Source organism: Entamoeba invadens (assembly GCF_000330505.1).
Source record: "Entamoeba invadens IP1 unplaced genomic scaffold scaff_1105074726471, whole genome shotgun sequence".
In the NCBI taxonomy this organism is placed as follows: Eukaryota; Evosea; order Mastigamoebida; family Endamoebidae; genus Entamoeba; species Entamoeba invadens.
Window position 1 is genome coordinate 42,106 of NW_004440438.1, and position 13,356 is coordinate 55,461.

General features: G+C 27.6%; 4 protein-coding genes across 4 annotated transcripts; 2 read left to right on the forward strand and 2 right to left on the reverse strand.

Annotated features, from left to right (window-relative positions):
- Window positions 1-19: 19 nt before the first annotated feature.
- Window positions 20-1,045, forward strand: EIN_280120 (hypothetical protein; the record flags this gene model as incomplete). Its single annotated transcript, XM_004257718.1, has 1 exon — window positions 20-1,045. The coding sequence occupies one exon, from the start codon at window positions 20-22 to the stop codon at window positions 1,043-1,045; it is 1,026 nt and encodes a 341-aa protein (XP_004257766.1).
- Window positions 1,046-3,769: 2,724 nt separating this feature from the next.
- Window positions 3,770-4,081, reverse strand: EIN_280130 (thioredoxin-1, putative; the record flags this gene model as incomplete). The annotated part of the gene is made up of 1 exon (XM_004257719.1): window positions 3,770-4,081. One exon carries the CDS (start codon window positions 4,079-4,081, stop codon window positions 3,770-3,772), a length of 312 nt encoding a protein of 103 aa, XP_004257767.1.
- Window positions 4,082-6,006: 1,925 nt separating this feature from the next.
- On the forward strand, window positions 6,007-11,130 carry EIN_280140 (fibroblast growth factor receptor 1 precursor, putative; the record flags this gene model as incomplete). Its single annotated transcript, XM_004257720.1, has 1 exon — window positions 6,007-11,130. The coding sequence occupies one exon, from the start codon at window positions 6,007-6,009 to the stop codon at window positions 11,128-11,130; it is 5,124 nt and encodes a 1,707-aa protein (XP_004257768.1).
- A 1,238-nt stretch (window positions 11,131-12,368) lies between these two features.
- On the reverse strand, window positions 12,369-13,298 carry EIN_280150 (suppressor with morphological effect on genitalia family protein (smg-2); the record flags this gene model as incomplete). The annotated part of the gene is made up of 1 exon (XM_004257721.1): window positions 12,369-13,298. A coding segment is annotated over one exon (930 nt), but the record flags the coding sequence as incomplete, so codon positions are not given.
- Window positions 13,299-13,356: the final 58 nt, after the last annotated feature.

Here is a 13,356-nt window from a genome sequence, read left to right on the forward strand (position 1 = left end):
AACTGAATTTCTCGACAAAATGAATGAAATATATGGCGATAAATTAAAAGCACTTATAAACGTGAAAGATACTTATTCATATTATCGAGACACTTGTGATAAAGTATGTGATTATTATAATGTAGAATATTCAAAAATGGTAAAAAGTGTAGAAACACTTAGAAACCATCCAAATGTGTTTGCGTGGTATGTAGACGACGAAACAGCATTGTGTGGAATCGATGAAATGACCAATTTGACAATGACAATAAGAGAAAAGGACATCAACCATCCTTGTTATTCGGTGTATTGGCAATACTTGGACACCACCAAATATCTACCAACTTTCGACGCTTATGGACTTGACTTATATCCAATCAACATATCTGCTATAATTGATGTTTACACACATCAAAAAGTCATTTATGACGAAGGTTTTGGCACACGATCAACGTGGCCAGTTATACAAGCGATGAATTATGAGGCGTACTATTTTCAAGACCCAGTTAAATTCAAGGGAAAATATGTCAGAGCACCAACTCAACAAGAAATGCGAGTGATGACGTGGCTTGGATTTATTGGAGGCGCCAAAGGTGTTTTTTATTACTCATTTTTTGATTTGGTCTTCATGAATGACAAAGGCGATCCTTTTGAAGAAAAATGGAAAGATGTTGTTAAAGTAACAGACGAAGTGTTTGCATTGAAAGATGTAATATTGTCTATTGAGGAAGCAGGGAAATACAGTGTTATTGTTGATGACGAATTAGTTGTGTTTTTAAAGAAAAGACTTGATAAATATGACTATCTTATCATCGCAAATGGAGACGAAAAACAAACGAGAAAAATAAGTGTGGAACTTCTCACTGACGAGTACGAAATAATAATGGGAAACGGGATTTGTGATAAAACAGATCATCAATTAAATATTAAAATAAACCCCATTGATGTTTATATCATAAAAATAAAATCAAAAAGTGAAATACAAAAAGACGAGGGATACTATATTATTATACTCTGTGGTATTTTAATGTTGGCAATAATTATTTTATCTTTTATTGAATTTTAATAGTATTTTTGTTGGGTTTGTATGAAAGTGTATTTAATAAATTGATATTTTGTTATTTGTATTATTTAATTATATTTGTTATAATTTGTGTATGGTCACTACACATTTAGATAATTACTTAATGTATTGTAATTAGTGTTATTAAAATGTTTTTTTAAAAAATGGTTGTTTTCAACAACAAGTCAATTAAAAATCATTTTAAAACATGTCAAGATTGTGTTTGGCGAAACATTAATATGAATTTACAACAGTAAAATTATAAAAAATATCAAAGATAAAATAACAATAATAAATTAAATTTTACTTAAAATTTTTTTTAAATAAATCTATAAATTGCCAAATTATTATTGAAATTAATTAAAAACAATAATTGAAATAAAACAAAAAATGATTTTCAATTTTATTAAAAAGTCATGTCAATGTCTCATCCAAAATATAATATCAAATAATTAATTTTGTGACTATTTGATAATAACAATTTTTTTAAAAAAATAATTCAAAAAACAAAATCAATTTAATGATATATTATTTCATTTTTTTTGATTCACAATTAATGAACCTATCGAATGAATGTTTTAAGTACATTTAAATATTGTTCAATGCAATCTAAAGCATAAGTGTTTAATTGGTTAAAAAAGAACAACTTTTCAATAGAAAAATACTAAATTTGTTTAAATTTGGTTTAAAATATGATAATTAAAAAATAAAAATTGCACCTAATTTAAACATAAAAAAAATATTAAAAATGAGATAATAATCAATAATATTTAATTAATTATAAAAACATATTAAAACAAATGTATTTATTTTTACCACCATTTCCTTGAATGATTTTTGAATATATTAAAGAACGCATCTAAAATATTGAATGGAATATGAATGTCCGTGTTCTACACCTGACCGAAGACGATAAAATTCAAACTCAAAAAACATCATTTCAAGAGCTCAATTCTGTCAAAGAGTTTCAATTAAAAATTAAAAAAATAATAAGCCAAAACACACCAAACCAACCTTCAAGTTCTTCGAGTTATAATTCAAAACGTTCATCCACCAAAACAAATTATTTAAATGCAAATAACAATGAATGTGATGCTCGTGATTATTCAAATGAAAGAAATTCGGAACTGTTAAAATCCATTGCAATCGATCTTGCGAAGGCACGTCAACAAATCAAACAATTAACAGAAGAAAACTCGAGACTTAAAAATCTATTGTACTGTCGAGATAAAAGCTTGAAAGATAATTTTTCTTTTGATTTAGATCCATATTTCAATTTCGGTGTTAATGGTATAATACCTGATTGTATGAAAGACAAAACAATTGAAAAAACTCTTTTTGAAATTGAAAACAACAAATTTAAACCCGAAAAAGGTGGAATTACTGAAACGATCAAATTTATTGTACCTCCAGATGTATTTGATGGGTATGAGCCAATTACTGTTCTTTTCAAAAAATACACAATTAATCAAGACCAAAGAAATGAAACACAATTTTTGATGTCAAATTTAACACTTAAAAATATGGCGAAAAGTGAGGATGGGTTAAAGTATAGTAATTTTTTCGATGGTTCAACAATAGATGGAGTGACATGCAATTCTTTATTGTGTTTTTCTAAAATGACCAATGAAGTTCAGTTGTGCAAAGAAAACGTTGAATTACCATTATTTTATGTTTATACAGGAGGATCTTTAGAAAGAAAAGGATTTAAAATCAATTATAATGTTGGCGCTGAAAACACCAAATATTTGTTTTACTCCGAAAATATGTATCATCTGATTAACCTTACTTTTAAAGATGATGAAGGCATATTTTTAAGAGATGGAAATGACTTGCATGTAAATATAAATTTGAGTTATAATGATACTTATTTCGAAATTATATTACCAAATTCCCAAAAAGTAAATTTAAGTATTCTTGACACAAAACCAAAAGTATTGAACTACAATGGAATTGGTTTACCCATACTTGGCCAGCCTGATATTCAAGGAAATTTGATTGTACATATTACATATGAGTAAAAATAAGTTTTTTCTTGTTTTTTATTATAAAAATATAAAATGTTAATTTTTAAATTTTAAATGATTTTTAAAAAATTGAGAAAATAATTATATTGTCGGTCGATAAACGTTATTTTAATAACACTAACAACTACAATATAAAGCATCCATCTATGTGTCAATGGACCAATCAAATGCAAAACACACAAAAAGAAATTTTGTTCTAGAATTTTGAATTTAGATATACTTAAATAAAAATTATAGTTTTTTTATGATTTAAAATTCTTATATCATTAAAATCTTTTATATTTTTTGAATAAAATAGTGAATAGAATTTACTACACAATTCCATGATAAACCCATAAATAAACGCTTTTTAATGTATATTAAATTGATTAAAAACAAAATTGAAGTCAAATTTAATATAAAAACCATGAAAAATAACGACACAAAGATTTAGGTTTGTTTTGAATATTTTTAAAACGTTTTAATTATTATGCTTCAAAACCCACCATACAAAATTTTAAATCTAACATTTATGAACTGACTCGACATAATAAAGTTATATAAATGTTATTAATAACAATTTTGAGTATAAAACATACAGATTTTTTTAATCATCAAATACCACTAAAACCAATCAAATATAAAAATTGTTTTGTTGTTATTAAATTAAAACCAAATCAATTAAACAAAATAACATATATAAACTGAATAAATAATTCAATCAAATATTATTTATCATCTCGAGTAAAATACTTTTGTTTGTGCCAGAAAATCTTCCAATTTCGATTTTGTCTTTGATCAGTATAAATGTTGGCATTGCCATGATTTCATATCTCTCAACTAATTTCTGTCCTTTATCAACATTGACCTTCAAAAACTTAATCGTCACGTGTTCAGTAGATATCTTTTTGTATACAGGATCCATTGTCTTACATGGATGACACCAAGCAGTTGAAAATTCTATGATAACATTTTCGTTTTTTGAAAGTGCTTTTTCAAGCTGTTCAATAGTTTCGACGTTTTCAATTTCCATTTCTTTTTGATATTTTGAGTGAGTTTTTCTTTATATTTTCAATGCAAAAAATAAGAAAAAATGGACAATTACTTATTTGAAAAAACAAACACTTAATTATAATTATTTATATTATAATTATATTATATTTATATTATATTTAAATTATAATATTGTTCTGGAAAGTTGTTTCAAATTTTAATTTCTTATATCTATAGTATTAATAATAATTTTACTATATTATTTATTAATAAAAATAGTCTGGACATTATTTCTATAACTTGGTTAGTTTAGGTTGTGAAAAATTTAATGTATTATTTAATAATAATATAAAAGTTATTATGTAGTAGTATATAAATTGAATATGTATTTAATATTGTATAATAAAGTATATAATAATAATAAAATATGTTTGGGTGATATTATTATTTTTATTGAGTTTTTGGTTAATTCTGAACATGATTGTTTTATAGTGTTTAAAATTCGATTTTTTGAATTATCAGAAACACAATGCCAAGTTATCTGATTAACACGTTGGAGTTTATTTTGTGTTTTTTCCCAGAATTTTTTTCCATTAAAACACGACATACTATTTTGCCGAAATAGTAAAACAAAAATATTTTTTGAATAACATTTATACAAAATAATATTCAAAATTTCAAAACGATAATATCTGATCGAGTCCTTGATACAAAAGGCGCCTTTGATCAAAAAAACAAAAGTTCAAACAAAACAGTTCATTTTTTTGTATTTTTTAAACCAACACCGAATTAATTTATATGTTTAACGTTGAATATTATGATAAAGAGACTTAATTTTAGCGACAGTTCTTGAAGTTAATTCTGTTAAAAAAATAAAAACGACAATCTATTCTCTGCAATTGAAAGCGTGTATATTTATAATATAAACACTCTATAAATTTATGTGGATCAAGTTAATAAAATGTCACTTCGAGTGGCGACAAAACGCTTGTTACAAACGTTCGTCGTCTTAACAAATTGCTACAAGCAATGAAACACTCGGAGATGGTCAAAAATAACAATAATTGAATATCTTAGTGATTTTTGTTATCATTTGAATATAAATTTTTCTAAAATCACAAGGATAAAAATTCACAAAAGAGCTCAAACAGGTTTTTTCCTTATTTTTTATTTTTTTACACTCGGCAAAAAAATAAAACATCAACTTTCTTATTTTTTTTCATATAAACCAGAAAAAAAGCCCCAACTTGTTAAAAAACTAAACTTCATTAACCACTAATTAATAATATATAATAACATTGTTATAACAAATAAATTAAAAATTATTAAATAAAAATATTAATAATATATTTGATGGAATTATAAAATAACAAATTGCAACTTATTAGTAATTGCCTTAGCCTTTTAATCATACAAAAAAAATGTTTTAAATACTTCTCTATTATTGTGTATTTACACTGATATAACACAATTTTTCTCTAAATTAACTTTTAAAATTTAAAAGACATGCTATAAATTATATGATAATTTTTATTGCTATTTTATAATCAATTATTTAACAATATAAAATGTATTATAAATTTATAAAACAATTGTTGATATATAAAAAATAATATTACATATAAAGTACAACGTTATAAATAATATTGTACTTTATATGTAATATAATTATATTTATTAATTAATATAGTTAAAAATCAAGAAATTTGTTTTATATTTTAATAGCTCCAAAAACTTGCAGATAAGTTAAAAGTTAATAATTTAGAACAAAAATTTAGTTATTATAAACCGTTTAATAATAATATAAAACAAATTTAATTAATTTTGTTTTTAGACACTTTGATATGGCATAATTGAAAAGTAATAATAACAGAGGTCTTTTAATCAATAACGTTTAACTTTTTTATCAATTATTATAATAAAAAAATATAAACAAATCTTATAAAAACTCGATAAAAAACAAGAATGTTTTGTGAAATATTCATGTTTTTCGTCGCTTATTCAATTTCGAAAAACGTTCGATGGTGTTTCGACTTAAACATTGTTTTTTGTTATCAAGAAGACTTTGTATGTCCTTATGATAATCAACTTAAGTCATTCAACACTCAAATTGTACTTAATAGAACTGTATTAAGACATTACAAAGAATTAAATATCAAATGTAATTTCACAAATAAATTGAGTCTTTCTTTTAGTGACGAATTGAACTCGGTTTTTCAATTTGAATTTTCAGAAAAGAGAACGCAGTACATTTTAAATAGTACTTTATTGCAAATTATTGAATCCGACGAATTTTATCAAAACAATTTAACAAAACTACAAAATGAAAAAACCACCAAAATGTATACAAAAGGTGCGTCTTGTGCCAATGGGACATATTTAAATGGACAAAACTGCTATTATTGTGACCAGTCGTGTCAAACTTGTGAAGACTTTTCTATTAACAACTGTAATGATTGTTCCTCTGGTTATTATAAAACAAACAATTCATGTTTTCAATGTCATCCTTATTGTGAAACGTGCATTTCAAATGAACAAAACAGTTGCTTAAAATGTAAACCAGGGTTTTATTTAGTAGATGGCTCTTGTTATTTGTGTCCAAAAAATTGTGCAGCATGTAATTTTCGTCAATATTGTACAAAATGCAAACCAACATATTACCTTATTATTTTGGAAAACGTCTGTCTAAAATGTAAAGAAAATTGTTTGACTTGTACTTCAAAGGCATGTAGTTCTTGTGTAGATGGGTATTACTTATCAGGAGACGTTTGTAAGAAGTGTGTCACATTTTGTAAAACATGTCAATTGGAAGTAGCTGTAAGATGTACTTCGTGTTTTGAAGGGTATTATTTGAATTTCATAACAGGTTGGTGTTCTCCATGTAATTCTTCGTTGTGCTCCATATGTACAGATGGCAAAGAATCGAGTTGTGTTCTATGCAAAGAAAATTTATACCTTTCAAATGGCAAATGTTTAAAGTGTGATTCAACATGTAAAACGTGTTTTGGACCGAACAATGACAACTGCAATTCATGTGACAACAATTCTTATCTTATTAATAACACATGCAATAAATGCTACAGTTATAGATGTTATCAGTGTTATAACAACACTATGAGTGGATGCTATTTGTGTCAACCGGGCTATTATGTATCAGCTGGAAACTGTAAACAATGCAGTTCAAATTGTTTGGAGTGTACAGGTTTTATAACATGCAGTACCTGTAATAATGGGTATTACCTTAATGTTACATCCAATAAATGCTTACCGTGTTATTATACCAAATTGTGTGCATCGTGTTCTAATTCAACGAGTGTTGGTTGTACACAGTGTAATCAGGGGTATTATCTTACTACAACACGAACGTGTGTTGCATGTCCATTAAGTTGTACGGCTTGCAAAGAAATGGGTGATATTACACCAACATGTACAGCTTGTTATACCCCGTTTTATTTGAAGGATGGGGTTTGTATTCATTGTGACAACAATTGTAAAACATGTGAAGATTCTTCCACAACATGTACATCGTGTATTGATGGGCAAATGTATCTCAATAAAAATAAATGTGTTGCTTGTAATATGTGTAGTCCTTCTCATTGTTTTTCGACTGGATGTTCTCTTTGTAATAAGACGAATTACTACCCAGACGAATTTAATTGTTTTCAATGTGATTCAAGTTGTCTTACATGTAATGGAGGATCTTCTAAAAATTGCACTTCTTGTAAAGAAGGACAATATTTAATGGAAGGAAAGTGTATATTGTGTGATTCCAATTGTGGTGAAAACAATTGTTCATCTGACATGGGATGTCAAGAGTGTCAAAACGGTTATTATCCCAAAAACAAAATTTGTGTTCCTTGTTCAACGATTAACAATTGTGTATCATGTTCTAATTCAACAGAAGAGTGTATAGAATGTTCTGGAATATTTGTTATTGAAAATGGTATTTGTGTGTGTGAAAATGGGTCATACCAAAACACGACTACTACTTGTGATAGTTGTTTTAATCATATAGATAACTGCCAAATTTGTGAGAGTAATTTTAATGACCAAAATTTATACAATAATGTTAGTTGTAAGAAATGTTATCCACCTTATTATATGAGTAATAATTTGTGTATCTCATGTCCACCTGGTACATACTTTGAAAATGAGATGTGTCATACAAATGATGCAAATTGTCAAAACCAAAGTGCTTCCAATGAATGCATTTTATGCCAAAGTGGTTACACACTTCGTAACAAAAAGTGTGAACCTTTTGTTGATTGCAAAAGTGAATCTCAAATTGGATGTGAAGAGTGTGACTATACAATTAATGTTGATGGAAAATGCACAAAACCACAAAACGATTGTAAATACGAAATTAACGATTTTGAGAATAGAAAGTGTTTACAATGTTATGATGGCTATTTGTTAATTGATGAAACGTGTTTTGAAGCTGAAAAAACAAACACGATAATACAAAATAATTTGACATATACATGTGATACACAAGAGTACCTTAATCAAAACAACATGTGTGTTGACTGTAAACAGAATATGTTAAATACAAATGGTTGTCAATTGTACAATGGAAATGTAATCTCAACAAAATGTGATGTAAATTATGTGATGGATATAATAAATAACAAATGCATTGTAAGTGAAATGTGTCTGACATATGTAAGTGGTGATTGTGTGGATTGTGACAACTCCGTTCATCGCGTCATTAAAAATAATTTGTGTATAGAAAAGACTTATGATAAATGTGTGAAATATCACATAACTGAGTGTATTATATGTGAAGAAAATTATTTGATTTCAAATGGAAAATGCACTTCTAAAGGAGAATTGAATTGTGAAAATTCAAATCAATTTACTTGTGTAAAATGTGAAGATAATTATCATAATGTTATTTATTCTCTTGACGAATATTGTCAAGCAAACACAGATAATATCAAATTTCAGAAATCAACAAATAACTCCACTACAATTTTAGAGTGCTCAGATAATTATTTATTATCAAACAATTTATGTATACAAAAAGTTGACAAATTAAACATTAAAAAATCAGATGATACTTTATGTACAATTTTAACACCAAAAGGATGTCTCAAATGTGTCAATGGGTTTTATTTAGACAATTCTAAAAATTGTGTTAAATGCAGTAATAATTGTGTTGAATGTTACAACGACACATACTGTCTTTCTTGTAATAAAACATCAAACCTTTTCCTTACAACAAACAACTCATGTCAGTCTTTAGAAATACTAAACAACACGTGTAAACTATTGATGCCAACAAAAACGAGTTGTGCGATATGTTATGATGGTTATTTAAGAGAAAATGGCGATTGTGTTCCATGTGATGTCTCATGTGCAACATGTCTTGAAACAAAGAAGTGTCTTACTTGCAAAGAAAATTACTTTTTGATTCAAAGTGAATCGTTCTTATGTCAGAGTTATGATAATTTGACACGTTGTTTACATAAAACACCACACGGGTGTACTTTATGTGATGATGGATATTATGTAGACACACAAATACCTCGCTGTTTTAAATGTGATTCAAATTGTGATAATTGTGTAACATCACAGAGTTGTGTGACATGTTCAATTGATTATATATTAATAAATAATGTGTGTGTGTCAATTTCAAACATTACACATTGTATCAAAGCCACAAACAATATTTGTACACAATGTGAAAATGATTTCAAAGTATCAGACAATGGCATTACATGTGTAGATAACAATTCACTGAATTATGGAGTTGTCATTGGAATACCAATCGCTTCTTTCATTCTTCTTGTTATTATAATATTATTGTTGATAATAATAATATATATCATTTCTCACAAAACTCGCAAAGAAAAGGAAAAAGAAATTTGCATTTTTAATATGAAGAAGTCAAACATTTCATTTACTAAATTGAACGACTTTTTAGTCTCAAATTTAGATCAAATTAAATTTGAAAATGAAACAAATAGCGATTTAAATATACCAGTCGACTTAGAAACGCGAGCACTAATTTGCATTGGAAATATATCAAAAGACAAAATCAAAGTTCAGATGAGTGTAGTAGATGGGTGTGAGTTGTACAGCATTCGCACATCGCCACCTCTAGTTACCTTAACCAAAGACGAAGCCTGTGAGTTCGAAGTATTTTTGAAGCCAAATTGTTCGTGTTGTATCAAAGAACAAATTCTCTGCACGTCTTTTTCAATAAGTAAAGGAGTTCAAACATCAACAAACATCAAAATATCAGCTCAAACAATTTTAACAACAAAACTTGATTACCACGAATTAAAAGAAGACAAAAAACTGGGAGAAGGTTCCTTTGGAATTGTTTATTTAGGAACTTTCCGTGGCAACAAAGTCGCAATAAAGAAACTCAAAGAATCGAGTTCAGTTGTCGAACAATTCAACGAATTTGAAAATGAAGTTTCCATGTTAGACAAATTTAGAAGTGAGTATATCGTCCATTTTTATGGCGCCGTTTTCATCCCAAACAAAGTGTGTATGGTCACCGAATTTGCTCCATTTGGAAGTCTTCAAGACTTAATTGATAAACGAAAAAATTCAGAAGAACGAGTTCCCAAAAACGTCCGTTATAAAATCATGTTAGATGCGACACTAGGACTTGAGTATTTACACTTAAATGGTGTTGTACATAGAGATATTAAGCCAGACAACATCTTAGTGTTTTCTTTAGAACTTATGAATGACAAAGTAAACGGTAAATTGACTGATTTTGGAAGTGCTAGAAATATCAATTTACTGATGACTAACATGACATTCACAAAAGGAGTTGGAACACCTAAATATATGGCACCTGAAGTGTTAAATAAAGAAAAGTATAAAATGCCTTGTGATATCTTTTCACTTGGTACTTCTATGTATGAAGTGTTCTCGTGGAAATCAGCATTCACAGAAAAACAATTTAAATACGCGTGGGATATTGCTGACTTCATTTCGGCGGGAAAACAACTACAAAAGCACGAAAATATGACAAACAGCGAATTTGAAATAATCAAGAAAATGTGGGAATTTGAGCCTCAAAAAAGATTAAAAAGTGGGGAAATTGTTTCTTTGTTACAAAAACTTTAATTAAATTTATTATTGTTTTTATTTCAATAACAGTTGACGAAAAAATAGTCAGAGACCAAATAATTGTAAGAAGTAAAATAAATAGTTTTAAAACTTTAATTAAAAATTATTTTTAAAATAGAAATGTTTTTTTTTGTATTATTTGGTGTACCTTTTTTTAACTTTTTAATTGGTTATTTCCAATGTTATCAATAAGAAAAACACCTTTCTGACAATTACTTAGTCAACTGTAAAATAACTTTGTTTATTTTTTTATTTCTTGGAATCTTGTTTTTATTTTAACACTTTAAATAACATCGAATATAATTAAAATGGTTTAATAATCGTGAAATTTTGAGTTTATTTAACATTTCCATGTTTTTTAAAGTTTATTATTAGTATTACAACACACAAGTTTGTATGTATTTACAGAGTATTGCCCATAAATACTTATATTTTAAATTTAATTGTAAAATAAACATGTATGTTATAAAATACAATAAATAACAATAATAATGAAAAAATGAATTAGAACAACTTTTTTAACAAAGAATTTTGGATTTCCGACCCATGAAAAAACTTGATGGTTACTTCTTTATTTCAAAATACTTATTATATTCATTTTGTAATAATGCATCAATTCTTTTGTCCAATTCACTTACCAATTTATTAACATTTTCAATATAATCAATGAAATAATAATAGTTGCCGCTTCTTTTCTTCTTTTCATTATACCACAATCCACCATTATGAACTACATACACATCATTTTCTGTAATTAAGGGTACTGTCAAATTACAAGGTAAAATAGAACGAACATATTGGTCTGACATTAAATTGGAATATTTCTTCTGTACACGAACTATTTCGACAACGTGAACTTTGTATATCAAATAGTAACTAGGGAGCTTACATATTAAATCTACCGAAGCCACAACAACCCCATTCTTAGTTTTAATAGCATATTTGTGTTTTTTTGTTTTCCCATAAACTGGAGGGAATGTATAGTGGTGCTTTTTTCCTAAAAAATCAAATTCTACACTTCCGCCATTAAAATAATAAGAAAGAGGCACTTCAATTTCTTTGTGGAGTTCATTTTTATAAAATTTTTCTTTTTTCATAAATTTGGTGATAATAGAAATGCACTTTTCATTGACTTTGTTTGTTGTGTAAAACATTTGGCATTGTGATTTAGTTGGAACAATCTTTGAAATCTCTTCAAGTTCACATGTTACAATTTTCATCATATCTTCATTATCTTAACTATATTCTTCTGCCTCTGTTTCATCTTCACTTTGACTTGAATGAGATGTTTCATTGAGGCTTGGAGTGCCCTCTCCACTCATCTCTTCATTTTTAATAACATGAACAAAATTTCCTCTATCATAGATGTACTTCATTAAATTTCTGAATATTTGATTTGAAATTAAAGTATGTGCGTCGCCTACTATAACTAGTCCGCGTTTCGCACGTGTTAAAGCGACATTAAGTCTTCTGTGATCAGACAAAAATCCAATTCCTTGTTGTTCATTTGATCTCACACATGAAATGATGATAAACTCCTTTTCATTTCCTTGAAAGCCATCAACACTTGCGACTTCAATAGTCTTATGTGCAACTCCAAGTAACTCCCTTTGAGTTGAATATGGTGAGATAATACCAATTTCATTATCTTTTATTCCTTTCCTATTAAAAAGATCTATCAAGTATTGAACAACTTCCTTTTCTTGTGAATTACCATAACTCTTCCCAGAAACACCATAAAATTCATCGCCTTTGCAATGAACAAACATCACTGGAAATAGTGGGTTTGGTAGTATTCCTTGAAGTCGTTGATCACTTCGATCGTCTTCGGAGACCCCATTCAGTAATTTTCCAGCATAGAAATTGTCATTTGGAAATTTGGCGATTTGTGGATGCATACGGTATTGAGTGGTTAGAAGCGCATATGGCACTTTGTTCAGTAAAAGTCGCTCAAACATCGATTTTTCAAGTCCACCTTTTTTACCTTCAGTGGAAAGGACAGTTGGTGGAAGTTGTTGTACATCGCCTATTAAAACAGCCTTTTGGACTCGGATCATAGCTCCAAACGTCTCTGGTTCTATTGACTGTGCAGATTCATCAATGACTACACAGGCATATTGCACACAAAATGCACACTTAGAAAGAGTCGAGGCTACTACATCACAACTTTCAACGATTTTATTCAAATTGTTAAATAAGAAATCCTTTAAATTGGTCATTTGA